Below are 23,545 nucleotides of genomic sequence, written 5' to 3'. Positions count from 1 at the left end.
ATGTTTTTCTTTCGTCGACATCAGCGCGGGGCAGCACCGAAGGTGCTGCCGAAGCCCGCGCTGATGGCCGGAGGCACTCGCATTTTGGGTGGCGGAATGTGATCAAGAATAAAAACAAGTTTTGAGTGTTTTTTAAATAAAGAGTTTAGTTTGGTAAATGTTTGTTTTTGTTGAATTTTTGTGTTTGGAGAAATGTAGAGGTAAAACACGGAAGTACAACAAAGCGATGCACCAGCTGAACGGGCGGCGAGACTCTGCAATCACGTTATCTACTAGACGCTCGACTTTGACCTCTGTCTGAGGATGGGGAGGGGTTTGCGATAAGACAATTCCTGTTTTATATTGACGAAATATTGTTCTACGCTAATCTAGTAATCAGTAGAAACGAAATGTGAAATAACGATTCATGTCTGGGTGTGGTCGGTATAATCCCAAAGTACCAAATTTTCATTCAGCAAAATATATAATGGGTTTGAAAGCTTGCACTATATCAAAATTTATAAATTTATGGTTTACAAGTAATGGGAAATATGATGTAGTTTTAGAAAAACATAAATATAACTAAATATATGAAAAATACCAAGTTTATAAAATAAAGTGTAATAAAGCGCACCATTCAGGAAAAATGCACATCTACAATAAAATACACAGTGTTACTAAATTAGCTTATCTTTCTTTTAATACCATAAAACTTATCTGTTCCTCTTAAAACTTAGCATTTTTCTTCCCGAATCTAGTGGTGCATGAATTAAATCGGTACGTTGCCGGAGTATATTGTAAAAAGTAATTATACGAGGGAATGTTTGACCAACAGAATTTTGTGGCTTAACACTACAGAAGCGGCAATGACCGACAACATTTTGTGGATTAACAGTTGGAGGGTTAAGACTATCGATAATGTCCGCTTTTCTTCAGATAATGTTCTCCTTGTAGAGAATATTATCAATAGTTTGGTAAAAATGGTATATATTTTTAAATAGCATTACGGTTACTAATTCTGTCTTTATAAGGAAATATTAGAAGGCTGCTACCACAACAGTCAAATCGATAAATCAAATTATCGATTAGAAATACCAACTAGGCTATTGAAAAATAACCATTTTTATTATAGGGCTGCAGTTCATTGAGCGCCCAACACTTGAATGAGCGATAATATTGAATCATTGATATTCAGTAGTAAAGGATTCTCAATATAAGTACTTAAACCAAATTAAGCACTTCTGGTCAGAGGTGGATTTGAAGATATGTCGTCTTGGGGTATCCACAATTTACCTCCTCTGGGTTATCCATAATTTGCTGCCCTCCCCCCCCCCACCAACCATGTAGGCTTACCTTGGTACCGCGGTGGGTTGGCGCGACGTCAGTGGCAGCGAGGAGGCCACGCTAAGCTTGTAATAAAACTCAAGTAGAATAGGTTGAATTGTCAACATTGAATTTACGCTTCTTATAGTTGCAGTTATTGTTTTTACCATAAAAATGAGATGTCAATATTTATCAACTGGCAAATTACTACATGCATGGTACATAGTGGTTGGTACTGCGGATCAGATAGTGGTGGAGGGGGGCAGCAACCTGGCCTGATAGCGCCGACGGGCTCGTCAACTTCAAACGATACCTTAAGTTCCAGACGCCCAGAGCTATTGGCTGACTACTTGCGGGCGTATACTGTCGCATTCCGGAACATACCATATTTCATTAAAGTTAGGACTACGAAATAAATGGAATATATTAAGTGGTACTTTCGGATTATACTGACTACACCCAGACATGAATCGTTCTTGGACATTTTGCTTTTACTGATTACTAGATTAGCGTAGAACAATATTTCATCTTCATGTTTACTCATGGAAGAGTAAACAAAATCTTGATTTGTGCTGACAGTCATGGAAGAGACTTGTCATGGCATGTGAATGCAAAAATAAATAATCATAACAAGAAGGAAATGGTTAACAATGAGAAATTTATGTCAGTAGGTTTTGTAAATCCAGGTGGTCGAACTTCAGATGTTTTGAAAGAAAGGAATGTTAAAGAAGAATTTACTAACAAGGAAGATTTACTAGTGATTGTGTCCGGGACAAATGACATTGCTGGAAATGAAGGAGGAGACGCACTGGCAAAAATTAAAGAGACACTTGACAAGTTTAGTGACAACGCATAATTTTAGTAGACTTACCTACTAGGTATGATTTGGTTGACTGGTCGTGTGTGAATTTAGCGACCAAAAAAATAAACGAAGAGCTCAAAGGACTAAGTGAGGCATACAATAATGTAACCATGGTGGAAGCAAGTAAGGCAGAGAGACATTTACATACATCTCATGGTATGCATCTGAATCCAAAAGGAAAGACATGGTTGGCAGAGAAGATTTGTGAGGCAGCTGGGATTGGCTCCATTCAACTCGAGCACTTGCCTTCTTCTAACCTCAGAACACCAGTAGACTCCACTATCAATTTGGGAAACGACAAGTCGACACAAGAGGACCCCCCACCATTGGTGCTGCAGCCTTCAATAACAAAGTCTTAAGTATATTTCACCTTAATTTACAATCAATTAGGAATAAATTATTTTCTTTAGACTTAGTGTTAGATAAGTTAAGCTGTAATGTTTTATGTATTAATGAGCATTGGCTATGCCAAGATGAAAGCCTGCTCTACATTCCGGCTGGGTTCACTTTAGCTGCTTATTGTTACTTATTGTAGAAAACCACCACTCACCAAAGGTGGCTGTTGTATCTTTGTGAAAAATGGATTAGATTATAGGATTATTAATGTACAGAACTTTTGTGTAGAAAAAGAGTTTGAAGTATCAGCTATCTACTTGCAGAGTGTTCAAACTGTTATTGTAAGCATTTACCGAACTCCAGACTCAGATGTTGCTATGTTCATTTACCTTTTTGATATTTTTCTTAAATTTTTAGTACATAAATATGTTGGGACAATAATCATAGCAGGGGATTTTAACATAAACATAAAAAAGAATACAACTAAAAGTGAAACTTTTCTAAACCTTCTACGATCATATAATCTGTATTGCCTAAATAAAGAAAACACAAGAAAAAATGCCTGCTTAGATAACATCATAACTAATGAGTTGCCAAATAGAACTAATTGTGAAGTCTTTCAAGCTCATCTATCAGACCATTCTAGTGTTATTGCTACATTTAATAATAAAACCTTGTTAACCAAAGAAAAAGAAGTTATGTATCGTAGTATTAGGAATGTAAAACCATGTGCAATTGCTGTATTTAAAAATCATCTTGAATTATTGGATTGGTTAGAGCTAAGTTCTTTTAGTAATGTAGATGAAGCGTTTAGTTATTTTATAAAAATAGTATCAGATACTTATAATTATTGTTGTAATGTTAGAGAAATTAAGTCTACATCCTTAAAAAGAGAACAAAAAGTCAAATGGTTTACTCCTGAACTTAAAAAATCAAGAGAGATGTTGTTGTTGTATGATAGGTTTCAGAAATGCAATAGTGATTTAGAGAAAAATAGGTTTAAGAATGACTAATGGTGGCAAAAAGATCATATAGATTTAAAATAAAGCAGGCAAAAATAGCAGCAAACAATAACTACATTGAAAAGTCTAATAACAAGTGTAAAGCAGCATGGAACATTATTAAAGCTGAAACTTGTCAAAATGGTAAAGGAGGTGAAACAAATAATATTGAATCAAAACAACTTAATGAGTATTTTACCAATGCTGCTTATCTTTTGAATAATAATGTCATAAATGATGAGACCAGAGCTTTAAATTTTTTAAATCAGTACCTTATATCTAGTCATAATAACATATCTTGTAATTTTAGATGGTGCAACATTACAGAATATGATGTCTTAAAATGTGTAAAAGAGTTGAGTTCTTCTTCTTGTACATATATGGATTTTCCAATAAGATCTTAAAGGAAGTAATTCTATTTATATTGAAACCCTTAGTATACTTATACAATATTATGCTTCAGCAAGGTATTTTTCCAAGAGTTTTGAAAGTTGTTAGTCACCCCGATCTATAAGAAGGGTGACAAGTCTAATCCTGCTAGTTATCGTCCTATATCATTGGTTCCAATTTTTAGCAAGGTATTTGAGTACTGCATTAAGAATCAATTATATTTTTATATGTTAAACAAGGGGTACATTTGTAAAGAACAGTTTGGTTTTATACCTAGCCGTAATACAATTCAAGCTGTGGAGTCAGTGGTTTTGAATGTTTTAGATGGCTTTGAAAATAAAATGATTTGTTCAGCTACTTTGATAGATTTATCTAAAGCTTTTGATTGTATTCCACATAAATTACTCTTAAAAAACTAGAAGGTTACGGTGTAAAAGGTGAGGAATTGAAGCTCTTTTCATCATATCTCAATGGTAGAAAACAAATGGTAGTATAAGGTAGAGACAAATCAGATCTTAAAAATGTTACAATAGGGGTACCACAAGGTTCAGTGTTAGGGCCTTTTCTGTTTGTAGTGGCTGTGAATGACTTTGCACACAATATACCATGTTTTCCTGTACTATATGCTGATGACACCACCCTAGTGAGTAGCAATGAAAAAATAGACCAGTTATTGATAAATCGTAGGAGGCTGCTAGATGATGCAAATGAATGGTTCAGATCTAATTCTCTAGTTGTAAACCGTGATAAAACAGAGAATATATGTTTCTCTCTTGATAATAATAATTATGATGATTTAAATTTTAACCCTGTAAAACTTTTAGGAATATATTTGGATAGTAAGCTAAGCTGGGATGTACATGTGCAAATGATGTGTAAAAAATTGGCAAGAGTCATCTACTTACTTAGAAAATTAAGATTCTGTGTTAGCATGGATATGCTCATGACAGCCTATTATGCCTTCTTTAATTCACTTTTAATGTATGGAATTTTGTTATGGGGAAATAGTAGCGCTGCTCAAAAAGCTTTTATATGGCAAAAAAAGGCGCTAAGAGTTATTAAAGGTTTACCTGACAGAACTTCTTGCAAGCCCCTTTTCAAAGAATTGCAAATTATGACTCTGCCAAGTATGTATATATATTCATGTTTATTAAAATGTAAAGAAAATTTAGAAACATATCAGCTCAGACAAAATATCAGCTCTTGGTCATTGTCGGTCACGTTACTCGAGTCTAATTGATATCAAGCCGAATATGAGGCCTAACCTTTTCTCCACACCTTCCTAAACGCTGTGTCCACCACAAAAGGAAGAAAACATGGTTACGTATTTAATGATTCATGTTTTGCAATGTGCAGGAAAATGTCACTTTTTCAAAAAGGCATGTCGAGATACCACATGTGCCGAACTACAGGATACCGGATTATTGGAATTTTTTTGTACCTGTAAAGTAATTCGGTTCATAATTTTGATTTGTTATTGTTCGCTATTTTAGATAATTAGAAATATTGATGATTTGTCTGTCATGGTGGCTGCTTATCATACTGCAGCCAAGAATGCTATTGGATATATATAGCCTATCTGTATTAGTATATTTCAGATATTTCCATTAACCTTATACATTTGTTTTATTGTCGTCTAAATAGTTGATTATTATTATTATTTATGGATTAGTGAGTTTTCAGTTTTTAACACCATCTATTACACATCTAAATTAAATTGCGTACTATATAATGTTATTTTGAAAAGTCGCTAGCAAAGTTCTGATGTTCTTCTTGTGATATTTTGCAGATTGGTTTGTGAATGTAAATATTGTTTATTTTTCTGGTAGATTTCACTGGTAATAATTTGGAATTTTTTGTTTAATGTTGCCTATTTCAGTTTGGCTTATACAGTTATCTATCATTTTATTGGTGAATTCTTTAGTTTATTAGAAGCTACTAGAAAGTAATCTATTGTTTTTAGTTTAAACAATGGTTTTGTATTGAGGATATGAGGATCGTGTTCCAGTGAATAATCCTTACATTTTTAACTCATTCAAGAATAAAAACATTATTAACTCTCCTTCAATTCACATCCCGCAAAGTCCTGAACACGGACCACTTTCCCTACAAAGAAAAACGGAAGTAGAGATACCAAGTAGGCGAGTTTTTGCTGCAAGCTAAGAACGTTAGGCCTATCGTTGTTTGACTAGTATTGTTAGGTGGAAAAATTGAGGTTAGTTAGCGATATTAAGGAAATATCGTGATTTTATATGAAATAGCCTATTTGTCTTCAAATTTGTATATTCTGTGTTTGTGTATTGTAACACTTCCATGGAGAGGAAAGCCTTTTGGCATTTACTGTATTCAAATTAGGAATTGCTAAAACATGTGTTTGTTGTGTTTTATGTTTGAGAAACCATAACCTGTTAAAAAAATATGTTTTTAGATAATGATATTTGCTTTTAGTTGACATTTTCTATATGCATCTCTGAAATTCAGTTGTCTCTATTTGCTGACGACACTTAGTCAATGTTTCGCAAATCCCAAATTGCTGAAAATTGTTTTTATTATACATTGATTGTGTATGAATAGACATAGATCTTCTTCATTGTGTAGATAACGTTAATTCTCTATACTAACTGTATAGACTTCAATTTCTTTAATATAGAAATATATTACAAAGTGCATGTTTTTTTTATTTTTTAATTTTATTATTTGAGATGAAAGGAGGTGCCAGAAAGATAAATAACCAAAAAGTAAGAAAATAATATTATCCATCAGTCCTTAACCTGTCTACTATTTGTGATCTACCAACCTAAATTCCTTTTATTATGGAAATGTTAACGTTTTTGATGAAATTTGATGATAACAAATATTTGAACCCAAAAAAACTATTACAAATTTTGAATTGAAGCTAAAAGTAATCTTCTGTCCTTCAATGTACTATTTGCTATTACGTGATATTGGTTCTCCTACTGACCAGTAACTGAGTTTGGGATCCTTTACGTTCACTTACTGTAATAGCCAGCAACACCAGCTTATAAGGTAGGCCTAGTTAGGATCAGCCGCAGAATTTCGAGAAGGCTCTAAAATATACCTATATTTCTAAGTATCATACTGAAGGAAATTTTCATTTTGTATTATATACAATAAAAAGCTTAGATTAAATGCTACTACACTATTAAACAATTTTCAAGAATAAGAAATAAGATATTAATAAATAAGTTCTAGATTTTGGTTAAACCAGTGTTAGATAATTGCAAGAACTGGAGAGCAGTGTTGGTTATTTAAACTTCAATTATTAAGAATTCTACTATAAACATTGCTGAGACATCATATTGACTCCTTCAACAACCTACGATAAAGCTGTTGCAAATACTTGTGACAGTATCGTGGGTAAAATTGCTTATCTTTGTTCACATTATGTGACAGAAGTTGTACAAATTCTCTTGTAATTTTACTTGCTAGTGTAAACTCACCTTAATATTGTTGCAAATCTGCAGACGCTCAGCCGGTTGAATCCCCCTTCCCCCACACCACGCACATCAGTTTTCGTCGTCAGCGGCATTAACTTTATAACAGCTGGTGGAAATTCCATCAGTTCCCCGATAAAACTTTTTCTGAATGATTAACCTGCATGTGATTGGTCGGACAATTCCAACTGTTCAAACCTATGGTCCAATGTGTATGTGGAGCCTGACGTCATGTTTCGTAGTCCATGACCACAATCTAATAAACACACTATGACTTAAACCAGAGCCTTTTGTGTGTTTATTTACTTTGTAGATTTGTTGCCATGATGGAGTGATTCTATTCTTGCATTATCTTAAGGCATATAAGGTAAATTATGTAGCAGATAACTTTTTGATAAAAATAAGTATTTCTGGAAAAATAAAAAATATTTGGATTATAGCCTACGAGACATTATAATGTCACTGGAATTTTTACTAGGGATGAATCGATTCTGATACCAACAGAAGCGCTTAAAATATTCTTCACAAATTATCAACAAAACAATGCCGCTCACCTGACTTCAAAAGATGGTTCTAGTCATAAGAAATATCTGTTCAAAATGTAAAAAGAAATGTTGTAATAAAATTCAATCACCTACGTGTATGTGAGAATACTTGGTTCACCCAGGTACCTCTTAAAAAAAAAAAAATAGGACAAGTATTATGTGGAGGCATTTTGTCTATATTTACTAATGTTATTAGGCTGTCTAGGTAGATACATACATACCTACGTATTATGAAAATAAAGAGTCAGTGTTAACATTTACAAGCGCACATATGATCTGAGCTTGAATTTAGGTACTATCTTTAGGTATGTTTTTATTTTTATGCCAGAAGTGTGGGTTGGTGCCGCCACCTAAGCAGCACAGTGTAGTTGCGGGATTTCCGATCGTTACTTTCCCAACTTCAGATCACATCCCAGATCGTCCAACTTTTCTGATGTCATCACGATGGACAGTCTGGCACAGAAAGAAGCTGCTGAGAAGAAATGTGATTTAGCATACTTCCTCAGAAGGACAAATGGTAATAATACAAGAATTCCTGGATGGTGCGTTAAAGTTATCACTGAATTTGGAAGAACTACGAGGCCCTAAAATAAAACCGCGAGATACGTGGACCTTTTCCGAAAGGCAAGGACTCTATGCAACACTGCCGGAACCTTTAGGGAATGGGGCAGCCAGCTTTGAAGAACGAAGAACGATTCGAATCTGTCCATAGAATATCTTCAGGACGTCCCAACTGTGAGCTGGTTCAAAGAGAATGGCCATTTGCAAAATCAGGAAACAATTTCTAAGAGCTTATCTTTGAAATATACCCTAGAAAAATGTTAAAATTGTTTTGTTAGTATAGTTTCACCATTGCCAGTTCTAAAGTTTAAAATATAAACAAAGAAAAATAAAATTTAAAAAATATATTTTTGGAATTTTTTCTGAAGTTTCTTGTAAAATATGGAAGATAAAAAGGAGGACAATTTGGATATCATGGTTATGGATAACGATATGTGAATGATTCAATTCACTCCACAAAATAAACAACAATCATGTGAATGTTACAACTCAACTCTGCCGAAGCTGTTAAACAACACATCTACTGGCATGTCATGACAACCTTATTGTGGGACAGGAAAGGTCAACCGTATGTTGGTTGACTATGCCTCCTGGAACACTAAATTTTGATACTTATTGAAACACAGTGTCTAAACTCAAGTGGGGGATGATATATAGGATCGAAGATTGATTGTAGATGTTACTTCGTTGTGATTACATATGGCCCCTACATCTCATGTCAAACTCAGAAACTGCTGACAGAATTTGGCTGGACTGACACCTCACTCTGCGTAAAGTCTAGATATAGCCCTGTGATTTCTTATTTATACTTAAATTGACGGAACACTTGGTTGTCGTACATGACTGACAATGGTAAAAGAAGAGATTAGTTGATTCCTGAAAGTATTTTGTACATGGAAATAAAGAAATTTGGGCACCGTCTGCAAAAATGCTTGGATAGAAATGGCGATAAAGTAGAAAAGTAGTGTTAAGTTTTATGCTATCAAAACAAGGTATTGTGTTCAGGAAATGAATAGAAATGCTTATTTTTTAAATACTTGAAAACTTTATTTTATGATTCCCTTTCGTAGGTACAAAAAGCTTAGGTTTTAAATTACAGCAGCTGCCATATAGGGTTTTCTTTTTTACACAGTAAAATTCTGTAATTGATTGCACTTAAAAGTAATTATTTATATTGGTGTTGCTAAAAACCAACGATAAAGATTAAAGAATAACCAGTATTTTAAGTATTAATATTCAAATTCCAATATTACTAATTAAAACATTTCATTTAATATATTTAAACTACAGCACAATATTTACATTTGAACATGTTAATATAAGTTATATTATAAATTAAATAATTTCGAACACAGTAAATTTAATATAATTCGGCACTTTTGGGACTTGTAATAAGCATGCCGAATTACAAAATGTTCTCTATTACAGGAAGGATGTTGAAAAAATGTTATTCTTTTAAAAGCTTACAAAGTACATATAATTTACATTTTGTACTTATGTTTAAATACGATATACTGAACATACATATATAGTATATAGATATCTTTAAAAAAATGTAAAGTGGAACGAGAGGATTGGCCCAAGCCTTTGTGTTTTTTGTTAGTAGAGTGTATCTTAAACTTGCAAATATCAGTTTGATTTTTGGTCTCTCTCTCTCTCTCTCTCTTCGTTTTATTATTATTATTAATAATTTCTTATTATTTGTAATTTCATATTTTCTACATTCAAATAAATTGCTGCGTTAAAAAACCATGGGGTTATCCAGAGGCAAATCGCATTAAACTTATTCTAGTTTGTCACCAGGTTTACTTTTTCTCACTTTGTGCATTATCGTAAGTTTTAACTTATGCCATGGGTTTCTGCTTTAATTCCTCCAGGCCAAAGCGATAGTAAAGAGTGTAACTTTAATAGAAAACTATCCATGGAAGTTATTCACTTAGATATCTGATGCCAATAAATTCTGTACCAAGTAGCATTGTACATTGTGATTTTAAGTTCTCTATCACCACTTATCCATGGATTTAAGAATAGATGTCACATTTGGATACCAGAGAATAATTTACTCCTGAAGAACAACTCATGATCTATTCACTTATTGTTAGGCTAATATAGGTAACATGTAAAGATTTCGTATATTTCAGGACACTCGGATTTTTTGACTTCTCTATCAAAGGTTCTTATGTTTTGTCCCTCAGATTTTCTTGAATCCTATTTTTTTGATCTCCACAAACAAGAATAGATATGGTAGACACTACAAAAAAAAAAAAAAAAAAAAAAATTATCCGCAATATATATTTAACAAGCAGTTAGATTATTTCGTGCAGAGATTCTTAAAACCACTTAATTACTCAACATATATTCACCCTCAATGTTAAAATCTTGTTTTGTTTTTTTCAATAATCATAGGGCCAGTGACAGGTTTACCCTCAGATTGAATAATTGAAAAATAACAGTACAAAATTGAGTCTATTTGATCTAAATATGGTTATTTTTAAAGTTAATATTTCATGTTAAGATTTTGCATAGTGTTTTATTTATTCTATATCTGCCTCAACTTTTCTTTGATTTTTGTATCTTTTATACTTTTGGTGAACCTATATGATATTCTTTCATAATTATTTGTCTGCTTAGACCTTTTTCTGGCAGAGTATATGCTGGGATGTAGGTAGAGCAGGGCAGAAATTTGTGAAACCTTTGTTGCAAACCTTCTATTGTTTGTAATTGAGACTCATATTTTCACTATTTGTGCCACTCAGTCAGTCTTTTGAAAGATAATATAACAGTGTGTTCGGATAGATAGATCTCAAAATACCACCATAGGAGAGACTAATAGACCTTGTTCAGGAGGAAAATATTCCATTAGGCTTAACTCTTTAACACATCACATGTGGCGCGATCACCATTGTAATAGTGTTTGGCAGTTGCGAGTGACCGGAATGCGATGTGTTAAGTTCTGAGTTTTTAATGGTGTTATATGCTGTTGCCAGGATTATTTTGGTGCATACAGAGCTGTTCCACAGTCAGCGCAAATTTAGAACGTTTCTCGCCCACCATGATCAACTTCAGCAACATCTCAGGAGAATTTCCTGATCTGTCATGTCACGTCAGGTTGTGTTAATAAATTGAGTCCACATCCCGATCACCAACATTTTCAGAATAGTTACACTGCTGAATGCCTTACAACAATACATCCGGACAAGTTAAAATTGTTTAAAAATACTTATCATTTTTACAATTAAATCCTGCCATATTGACTAAACCACAGTCAAAATATAAAATTAAAAAAATTAAACTGAAAAAACTAGAAAACGATAAAATTTTATTTTCTAAAGGCTAGATAACATTTCACCATGGGCTTTCATGATAGTTCCTTAGTTGATCTAGTCAGAGTGTAGTAGCAATTAAACAGCACTACTCTGTAGTTTTAGTAGTAAAAATAATCACTACTAGAGTCCAATATGTATCATCTTAAAGCTGTCAGGTGTCGTGTAGTGAAGGAGCTGTTTGGAACGTGATAACACAGCATCAGCATTGTTAGAGTTGATCTCAAAGTTGGATTGCCCGGGCATGGCAGTCAAGCGGTTAAACCACCCCAACTACAGTTGAAGACATTGAAGAATTCACTTAGACTAGGATTGTAAATCTTTTGTCATTGAAATTGCCTGTCAGAATATACTCTCTGTGAGTTGTTCCTTCAGATATTTAATTTTCCATACACTTATAACACTACACCTTGATATGTAGTACAACATTATAAGATCTTCCACATTAGAATTAGAACACTTAGTCCCAGTTTTACTGCCACAATTTCCTTCCCTACCTACTGTGTGCTGCTTCATTTGCGTCCCAGCACACGCCCTGCCTGGCCTGTATTGTTTATGATTTTAAGCTTTTGTGCCAGAGTCATAGTTTTCTTTTGAAGATTAACATTTACATTAGGCTCCATGTCTCTGATAATCTACTAAACAACTTGCTGCAACTCACTAAGACAACAATAAACAACAATTCTTAAACAACTAGTAAACCATTTAAAATTTAAAACTCTCAAAATCACAGTCAATGTAGATGGCTAAAGTAAGCAGACTAATCAAGATGTGTAAGAGAGTAGGACGCGAGCAGTGACTAGACAAACAAAGAAGTAGGCGGAGTCAGTGAATGACGAGTCTGTAGAATGCCGCCCAATTACAACAAAAATGATAGAAGTGTGAAACCAAGCACATAACGATCTCAACAAATCTCTTTGTGTACCAACCTTTTTTATTAAGTCATGCCATTTTATCAAGTGGACTGGGCCATAGATTGCCAGACTAGAGGAAGTTTACTGTACTGTTGATTTCTACACTTTTTCAAAGTTGTAAATGTTATAATTGCCTACAAGGTTACAAGAAAAGAATTTCAGGTAGGAAATTCAGTACTAAATTGTTTTTGGCACATATAAATAAATTTTAATTAACATTTCTTTGTTACAGTTGATGACTTTCGATATTTCCAATTGATGACTTTCAATAAATAAATGGAAAAAGCAAGTACACCTAGAAACCGTTTGACCAGGTCAGCGGCCAAACAGGTAAATACACCTAAGATTGTAGACCAGGATGAAGATCAAAACTTAAATGAAGACGTGAAACAAAATGTGCGAAGAACCAGACGTAAAACTGACACTAAGCGGAAAACCAATGGAGATGCTTCAGTTAGTTCACCCACTCCTGTGGAAAATAAAATGTTAAAAAGTAATGATGAAATTAGTGATGGCAATTCTCTAGATGGTTATGATTCAGAAAATTCAAGTGTTGGTGCAAAACAAAGAAACTCACCTAAATCAACCAACCACAATACACAATCACCAACAATTTCGAGAAAGTCATTAAGGGTTAGACGAAGTATTACTCCAGGACCAGAACTGGAATCTAGTGCTTCTAAAAAAATGAAACGATCAACTAGTGAAGGAAAGTTAGAGACATTATCGACTCCTACAAACAGACGAGGCATTAGAGCTAGAAGTGAAAGTAAAGATTTTAAACTGAAAAGTAGTGAAAGTGATAACCTAAATTCTTTATCTGGGTCGTGTACTAGATATGTTCATAGAAATTCTACATTGAGAGTAATAGATAAAATTGTAGAAGCAAATGAAGGTGAAGATAGCAGTCACGATGATGAACCCCTAAAAAATCTAATTGAAGGTGCAAAATCTCAGAAAATGAGTACTGTTAAAGATAATTCGTTTGAGGAAGTTTCAGAAATAATACAAAATTTTGAATTGAAAGATAGTATTTCCTCTAAAGAAGTTATAAATGAAACACTCAGTGAGAATACAGTCAATAAGACTAAATTTCAGGATAGTATTTCTGAAGAGAAAGAAATAGTTGCGAAAGAGGAAAATAAAGAACAAAATGTGTATCACAAAACTACTTCAAATTCAGTTGACATTATCCCAGATGAACAACTAATTCAAAAACCTACAGTTTTAGACACATCTCAGATCAAAGTTAATGATGGTATTGAAGAAGAGAAGAATTCAGTAGAAGAAAAGTCAAATGTTAATGCTAGTTTTTCAGAAGACACTGTTGAACCCACTGCTCAAAATACTGAAAAATGTTTAGATAAAGCAGTTAGTAGTGTTCAAAAGGAACAAATAGTGCAAGACCATACAGTTTTAGAGACATCTAACATTAAAGTAAAAGGGGACAATAAGGATGAGGAGAACTCAATGGAAGAGACTTTAAGTATTAGTGCCAGTTTTTCTGAAGATTCTGTTGAACCTGAAAAGGCTGAAAAATCATTTAAAACTGGAGATGTGCATCAAGATGTCTGTAAAGAAAAAATGGCCAGCGATATTCCTGATGAGAAATTTGATTCTGATAGTGTTGAAATTGATATTATTGCAATTGATAGTAACTCTCAAGAAGTACCTCCCAATGCTTCCATAGAAACAAAATGTTCTCCCAACAAATCTACAATTTCTGGATCTCTTGAATCTTCAGTGGTCCCTCAGGATGAAAATTGCACCTTATCTGAAAACAATAACATACCTCCAACTAATCAGTCAGAAACTAGCAGCTTGGACATTCAAAATGAAGAAGTGATGTCAGATTCTCAAAAGGTCAATACATCTTCGCGGTTACCTACACCAGTTAAAGATGTGCAGGTAAGAGATCAAAGTACTCCGATGAGCACTTGTCACAAAGATAATGATTATACTATTTGTCAGTTAGACAGTATTGTGCAAGATAAGAAAGAAATAGAAAAGGATGAAGATACAGAAAATGGTGGTGACGTTATTTGCAGTGGGAATTTGGACAAAGAAGAGTCAGTTGAAATTGCAGAAGTTTCTGAAGAATGTGAAAAGGAGCACAATAAAGGAGAAACATTTGAGACGCCTGCAGTTGAATTAGAGCAATATAGTGATTTAGCTGATGCAGTTATTATAGAAGAAAGTGAAGACAGTCCTATAGAAGAAAACCAGGAAGTTTTTGAAGTAGAGGAAATAGAACCAGAATCATGCAATATTGAGATTAAAAATCCTGATACAGTTGATGACATTGATAATAATGAAATTATTATGTCTGACAATCCGAAACAACAAACTCAAAATCTTATGGAAAGCAAGCAGTCCGAATTTGATGAAATAAATGAAGTAGCTGATGAAATTATGGAAGTATTTGAAAGTGAAGATGTAACTGAGGATAAAGAAAACGTAAATGCCTTAAAATTACAAGAACAATATGATTCATCTATTCATGAGAGTTCTATAAAATCAGCCAAAAAAAATGATTATCAACTTGACAGTGATAATGTAAGCAAAAACTGTGATGAAGATGAAGATTATGAAGGCAATGGTAGTCATTCTGAAGATAAACATAAAGAAGAGCAAAATTTTAATGATGATAAAAATCAAGAAGAAGATAAAAATTATGAGCCTTGTAAAGAAGATAATAACTTAGATGAAGATAATTATGATTATGCATCTGGGAGTGACATATTATATAAAGGTATGTCTGAATTTTCTGACGAAGATGGTTATCAGATGGCACATAAAGATGGAAGCCTGTTTAACCCGTTTAATGATAGTAATGAATCTTCTTCTGATCATAGGTCTGGAAGTGGGAAATATGTTTCTTCTATTGAAGAAGAAGAAGAAGAAGAAGAAGAAGTGGGAGAGGAAGAAGAAAATAATGAAAATGAACAAAACCAAGAGGATTTGAATCCTGATAAAAAAGCTGAAAATTGTGAACTGAAAGACGGTACATCACCAAATGTTAAAGATGGAGAAAAACTTTTTGATAATGATAATCCTATTACTTATGATAAAGCTTTAGCCATTCTCAATAAAAACAGAGTGAAAAAAATTGATGATGAGGAATTTTTTGATATGTTTACTCAAGAACTCAACAGAGTGTCTGAAGAATCTGCTTCTGATTCAGATATTGCCATCGTAGATGAGTACATAATGGAACCTGAAGAAACAAGTACCAAACCTAACAAAAAACAGGGAAATGCACAAGGAAATCCTAAACCCATCCAGAGACCCACCAACCCAATGGGAAATCAAAGTGGGCCTCCACCAGGACACTTTTATAATCAGCAGGTTCCACCTCGGCATCACCTTCCAACCATGCAAAGGATGAATGTTCCAAATCCAAACTACCAACATTACAATCAAAGTATGCCTATGCGAGGTCCTGCCATGTACAATCAGTTCCCACCACCTAATCAACCTATGCCAGAACCACGTATGTTCAATCCCCAAGTTGCTCCTGAAGTCAACTATTCCTCAGGGATGTTCAACCAGCATGTAAGCCTTAACACACAGCTGCGCTATCCAAATGCACCACCTCTAAAAGTAAGAAGTGTTAATGTGATGAATAATTTACAACCTTATGATGAAATGAATAGAAAATATATTGAGGAGGTTTCCCGTTTAGATATAAATACCCCCAGGGAATTTGTGGAAAACAACGAAAATGTTCGATGTGCAGCAACCATGACAGAGACTGAAGAGAATTTGGAAAAATCTCCCCCAAGTTCTATCCCTCAAAGCGTTGGTAAAAAAAGTGTCAGCACACCTATTTTGAATCTGTTGGGGCTGGATAAACAGAAGTTAAAGCAGTTGAAAGAAGTATTAGGAATTGATAGAAAATCAGTCTTTCAAAAATCACCAATGAAGCCCAATGTATCGATTAAATCTTCTCTGGAACAGAGAAAAGACAAGTGTGCCAAGAAAAAGAAAAGGAGGAGGAGGGATAAAAAACGTTTACTAATTCAGTCAGATAAAGCTTTAAAGAAATCTCTGGTGAAACAAATCATTGATAGTGATTCAGCCACATACACTGATACAAGATTAAAGAGACCTAGTAATGTACAATCAAGTGATGAAACATCAAGCACTGACCAAGATGTTTACGAATTTACCTCCAGACAAGTAAAAGACAGTTCCTCGAGTTCAAGTGAAAGTACAGTTAACAAAACAGAATCTATGGATAGAAAGATTAATGTACAAGATGGAAGTGTATCAGTAACATTCCCAAAGGCTAACAGAAAATTGAGGCGTAGACCAAAGAAGAGGAGGCGCAACGAAAACTCCAGTGAAACAAGTCCTATAATAATAGTCAAAAGAAATATTTATAAGCCTGTGGTTATTTCAGATACTAAAGTTGGAGCTGGGAGAAAGGTAATATATTTTTGAAATAGTATTTCAGTATGTAGTATAATTAATTATTGTAGTTGTATTGGCATTAGTATTGAATGAAATCATTGTTGGATCTAAAAACAAATACAAAATACCACATTATAAATGTACACAGCAATAAGCTGTGCATATAGATAAATAGTTTTAGTTCTGTAATTAATTTGTGGTAGTAAACATTGGTAAATGGATTGCAGAAACTGGGGAATTTAAAGTCACATTTTTATTACATTAAGGTGTGGTGTATTTGCAATTAAGATGCAATTTTCAAGTTGAATGAATGAATGGAGGTTTATCCCTAAAAAAATATAAAGTAACAATTGAAACATAAAAGCCTATCACGTAAGGTAATTTTTTGTTCAACAATTTCACATATTTTTGTTAAGAAATTGCTCATTACAATGTATTTTTAAGAATACTTTGGATCTTGAGTCATGAACAAAAAATTTTAAAAATGTATTGCATAACATTTTTTCCAAATTCCTTAAATCTCGTAGCCTACTTACTCTTGAATTATGGCTTGAAAAATACTAATTTCTAAAACCATTTGTGGTATTTTTACCTCCTTTTAAAAATGATAAAAAATTGCTTATCTTCACTGTTGGCTGCATATTGCCATAGTGATTACATTTACTAGCACCCCATGTACTAAAAAATTGTATTCCTGATATTAAACTAAAGATTACAAAACTTCACAGAAATTTTGTTTGTTATGTGAAAGTTTTTTATGTGTGTTTTTATGTATGGACATATTTTTTAAAATTAGGACATAATATAAATGTAAATGGAATTAGAAAATCTAACTAATGCATAAAATTAAGACACAAATAGAACTACTTTGTGAAAATTAAATTTAATGGCCCACACACAGCTTGTGTGTAATGCTTTCTACCAAAACAAACAGTTATCTGATTTTGTATAAAAAGTGCTTAACCAAAGTTGTTGGAACCAAGAGGAAAAATAAATTATAATCCTAAAAAATATAGAACATGATGTCATTAAATAGAAAAATTACTCTCGTGTTACAAAAAAACTATAAAAATTACGATACACAAAGCGTTTACCGCATAAGTTAAACACCTATTAACACTCGCAGCAGTAAAAATGTTTAAATGGCAAAGGCTCTTGAAAAATAATAATCTGTTACGTTTCGATGATTTTTGTAATGTTACGCACTTAGCAAATAAATATTACAAGAAATTTATTCTTTACAGATTATTTACAATCATTTACACCCTAAGTTCAACCACAGAATATCAACAACAACCAAACTTTTTCGTTAAGGAATTATTTAAACATTTTATATAGGCCTACTTATTTTTATTAAAATTTGCGAGTCTTGACGGATGAAAATAAACAAACCATACAAGTTGCCAGCTGTTGCTTTGTAAAACATTTTATGTAATGGAAGTTCGCATGTTCTAGTTGAGAACTGGGTATAAACAACACAATAGACATTAAATTATGTAATATGCGATTACAATGTAAAATTGGTGATTGCATAATACGCTAAAATTAAAAACATCGATTCTGCAGTATTACCTATGTGACTGCATTCTTTGTGAGTTTTGGTGTTTCGTTAAATTACAGGATCTGGACTTGTGAGTGTTATTAACCTTGAAATTTGAAAAGCTTGCTTTTCCTCTTTGCCATATACATTGTATCATTGTTGATTAATATTTACTTCTTAAAAAGTTATGTAATATGAAAGTATGTTAATACGCCACATATACGTACAACACTGGTACTTGACAACGGCCTAATGTGCTGCATATGTGGTGGCATGTCACTTCTAGAATTATATAAATAAGTTCCAACGGATATTAGCCTATTCATGTGAACTGTAAAAATTGAAGGGAACCATGTTGCAAAAATCACATGCATGCAAATTTAAACCAACTATCACCAATGTTGTGATATTGGCATGCCAATATTCGTGAAACTCATGGAATATGGAACTAACATTGTTATGGTTGAATTATCGAGGATCAGTTAATAGATATTCAAGTTTTTTGGGGATTTCAATATATGCAAGCTATCGTATCTGTGAATAAATATGGAATATGCTTCTAACAGTTTATGGCTTAACCTTGGAACTAAAAAGTTCTAAGGAGTACTAGCTGTACTAGGAGTACGAATTGTTCAATATGTGTGAGCTAGCACTGAGTTAAGGTCGGGACACATATCCGCACCGTGCCCGACACGTGACTCGGCCGAGTGTCTGTGTGGGCTCGGCTTGGTTACCGTGAGGCCATACATGTCCGTACGCTGTCCGAGCACAACAATCTTACTGTTTAGACAAGAGCATATTTCTTTTGATACTTAACAAATATTCAGAAGATTAAGTATGGGTGAGATGAATGTTAATTTTATTGTTGTAATTTTTATTAATCGCTGTGGTGAATGAAACATTTCAATGCTACAGTTTTTTCTTGCATTAAAATCTTATTGCAAATAAAATATTTTTATTTTAACTTTATTGCAGTGAAAACAATAAAAAATAAAAATGTCGTAGAAACATTCTAAATGTGATCCATACAAAATACCGGAATAAATTTATCAAGTAACTTCAATACATCCAAGATAATTCAAATTTTGCACAAATAAGTATATGCTTATTTTTTAATTAATAAAAACTTTTGATAGATTTACATAATTTGAATTTAGTTGTTTAAAATCACTACACCAATAGTACTACATAGTTTTTAAATTTGTTGTAATTTTAGTACAATAAAAAAATATGACTAGTTTACTCTAAATGTAAAAAATATTAATACTTTTATCAATAAATATGATTTTGTACGCAGAGTGTAAAGTTAGTAGGCTATACTAAATAATTCAATGAAATAGAACGTTTAGACTACTTAAATAGTTTAAAAAAGAAGAATGCAACAGTAACTAACATAAAATTATATTTCAAAACTCTATTCAAATTTATGCTTTTTAACTCCTTATTTTCCATAATCTTCTACACATTCTAATTATACTCTGCATTCCGATATTTTTCACTTGATTGGTCATAACTTTAAATAATAGGATAAATAATAGATAAATAACAGGAAACTTCTTTACTTCTTTGATACGTGTTCTATGTCCGAACTTGCAGGTTGAATACTGCGCTGCAATTCTTTCACTGTATGACGGCCAACACATGTCGGGCGCGGTGCGGGTATGTGTGTCCCGGCCTTTAGCCACACACTTAAATACTGTTCAGAATGAAAGAAAAGATAGAAAAACAATATTGGTCGGACCAAATCATTATGAACAAATGAAAATGTTCCAACTAGTAAACAATCTTTCTTTAAGCTTTCGATCTCTATATAATTATTATAATCGTTTATTATGGATGTGTTAGTCTGTTTTTTTGTATTTGAATACTTTTTCTCTTGATTCTTATATATTTTACGCATATTTTGTATGATATCTTATAGTGCTTTAAGACTATGTACAAATGATAATTAGTTAAATGCAAAATTTTATCAGCTTTTTCAGTGTAGAATCATTTGTTTTTATGAGACAACGAGACAAATAGTGAGCATTTATTTGCTACATCCAAATAAAAATTTGGCTATAATTATTTTAAATGATTTTAAATTTAGTTCATGGCATATATTGAGCTATGCTAGGAAAGACAGCCTTCACTTGCACCAGCATTTTGATAGTTTGATCTAGCAGGATTGTTCAGAAAATATCTTTTGAAATAAAAGAGTTTTCGGAACCCACTTATTACAACATCGTTGGTAACCAAGCTTTTCCACCACCACTTTACGCACCATACTTTATAAAGTTTGTGGAAAATTATCCGGAAATCCCGTAAATATAAACCAACTATTTTCACAAATTTTGTTGTTGAATCAAACTGGTAATTAATCAGGTACAATGTATTGCATTGCATTGCAGTCCCTATCATAAACAATAATATGAAAGTTTAAATAATTTATAATTTTTTCCTTTTTAAAAAACCGAAACACAAAATGCACCCACCTCAGTGTTAGAATTTTCTTTTGCTATGTTCATTATAATTTGTCACAAAAAGCAAAGTAAGCGGGGCATAGTTTGCACAGTTGGATGGTTACTAAGATTTACTGACTGTTGCAGAGAATGATGCAGAGTAAGATTTTTAAGGGCATTGATCGCTGCTTTCCTATTTTTTGAAAAAAGGAAAGGAGCATGTATCCTGTGAGGGTTTTAAACAAACGATTTCATGTTTAGATGTGTTTAATAATATTGCAGTGTACAAAAATGTTTTACAATTAATTGCTCTTAAATTTCATACAGATTAATAAATTTGTAAGCATTATTTAATTATGTTCTATCAAATGAAGTAATAGATTAAATGGTTTCAATGCTTTCATCTAAGTACCTTTAATATAAGAAAACAGGCACAAAAGTAGTGAGAGTAAATTTCCTCCCCTCTTTATATTTATGTATCTACTTTGTTGTGGAAGTTTCTGATTCTAAAAACAGATTAAATATCATATTACATTATTCACTTGTACTTGTAAACTTACAACTAAATTAAATTATGTGATGCATTGCTATTTGTTTACAATGTTATTTTATTAGATATGAAAAGTGTTGGTAGACAGATGCACCCAACCAAAAGCAAGTTTTCAGTAGCAACATTTAAGGATTCAAAAGTCGTATGAAAATGTATGATGAATTTTGTTTTATCTTATTTGCTGTATAAGACGTCTATTGTTGTAAAACACATAAGAATCATATAAGAATCTTGAATTGGAGCTGATTTTCTAGAAATAAAAATCTGGAAATAAGTAAACGGCTCCTGTCTTTTTTTTTAGTTTAATCTGGTTTCCTAGCTAATTTACTTGATTTAAAAAAAAATACTAATCATTAATACTAAATTTTCAATTTTTATTTTGAACCATAATTTAGTATTTAAAAATTCTAGGTATGTGTTAGGTTAGTTATCCACCTGAGGAAGAGATCAGATTGCACTTTTTGAAATGTAGTGTTACTGATGTTTGTATCACTAAACAATTGCAAATGTCTGAAAAATGTCTTGTTACCATCTTACTCCTGTTACATTTACTGTCCTGAGGTATGCATGATGATCTTACATCACATAAGTCTTCAGTATATATTTTTTACTGATAAGTAATTGTTTCAGAAAATAAATTGCCCTCTGAAAGTAAAGGAAAATCTTAAATTTTCTGGTTTACACAGTATCAAAACTTTGTAAATCTAGAAATATTTCAGCCTTGATGTGTTTCTGTTTAACATTGATTGATTGGAGTTAAACTAAGAGTCTCCATCCTAGGCCAAAATATCTCAAGACTTTAATGGTGCTAACAAATTTATTATACATTTTTTGAAACATAAAATTTTGATGTTAGTCATGACAAACTATGGGTGTCAGCTGAAAAGCTAAGTTCCTTGGTAAGTGATAGCCTGGAGTTTAATAAAGTAACACTTTTTTTGTACAGCTTGCACTTCTACTCTACTCTAATTTAAGTAGAGTACATTAATCCAATGCTATTGTTATACAGATGACCCAAAGGAAGAAGGAAACCAAGCAGAAGCCTTCTCTTGTCAAGTCTAACTGTGGTAAGTTTATAAATTTAGGCTTGCAAAGATAATATTGTGTATAATCCAACAAAATAATAAAAAAAATCAAAACATGCTTTTCGTTGGTAATAACATCACTTAAGAGAACTGGACTGATTCTATTATTTTTTTAAATTTAGGTAATAATCAAAATTAGGTGACAACCATACCTTCTCTATCACTTTATTATATGTGAAGCTAGGCATAGAAAATTAGGAATAAAAAAGTATTTCGGGTTAAAGGGACGTTTACTGTGGACGGTTACTCAGAGGATATGTGAAGCTAGGCATAGAGAATGAACAATAAAATTATTTCATGTTAAAGGGACGTTTACTGTGGATGGAGTTACTCAGAGGATATGTGAAGCTAGGCATAGAGAATGAACAATAAAATTATTTCATGTTAAAGGGACGTTTATTGTGGATGGAGTTACTCAGAGGATATGTGAAGCTAGGATAGAGAATTAAGAATAAAAGATTAATGCCCATGACTTGTTACAGGGACGTTTACTGTGGATGGAGTAACTGCCAGCAGTCAGAGCAGTGACTCAGAAGTGGTGTCACAGGAGGAGTCTCCGTCTGTGGTAAGTGTGCATATCAAGCATTAAGTAAATTAGTTTAATTGTATCTCATTTTGCTGGCATTCACAGATTCAGTACACATCCATATATCTAAGCTATATGAAATAATTGATATACAGTTGGACAATGTAACAAATAATGTATGTGGTAAATGCGTTTACATGGATTAAGTTTTTACCCATCTATGAGGTTTTGGGGAAAGATTCTCGAGTAAGTAAAACATTTTTTTCAACACTTTAAATGGAACAAAACAGCTGATGCC

At 32.8% G+C, this 23,545-nt stretch overlaps 1 protein-coding gene across 2 annotated transcripts in view; it reads left to right on the top strand.

Annotated features, from left to right (window-relative positions):
• LOC124353057 (myb-like protein X) overlaps positions 1-23,545 on the top strand; it is a 35,237-nt gene that overhangs the window by 2,743 nt on the left and 8,949 nt on the right. Inside the window, exons 2-4 of one of the 2 annotated variants that reach the window (XM_046802867.1) lie at positions 12,922-17,120; positions 22,646-22,703; positions 23,204-23,286. In XM_046802867.1, coding sequence (XP_046658823.1) covers positions 12,966-17,120; positions 22,646-22,703; positions 23,204-23,286 — 4,296 coding nt within the window. In that variant the 5' untranslated portion in view covers positions 12,922-12,965. Of the gene's footprint in view, positions 1-12,921; positions 17,121-22,645; positions 22,704-23,027; positions 23,102-23,203; positions 23,287-23,545 lie in introns of those variants that run through there. The other variant, XM_046802868.1, reaches the window with a different exon arrangement.

Source organism: Homalodisca vitripennis, chromosome 1 (assembly GCF_021130785.1).
Source record: "Homalodisca vitripennis isolate AUS2020 chromosome 1, UT_GWSS_2.1, whole genome shotgun sequence".
Taxonomy (NCBI): domain Eukaryota; kingdom Metazoa; phylum Arthropoda; class Insecta; order Hemiptera; family Cicadellidae; genus Homalodisca; species Homalodisca vitripennis.
This window is presented reverse-complemented; position numbering and strand designations above follow the sequence as displayed.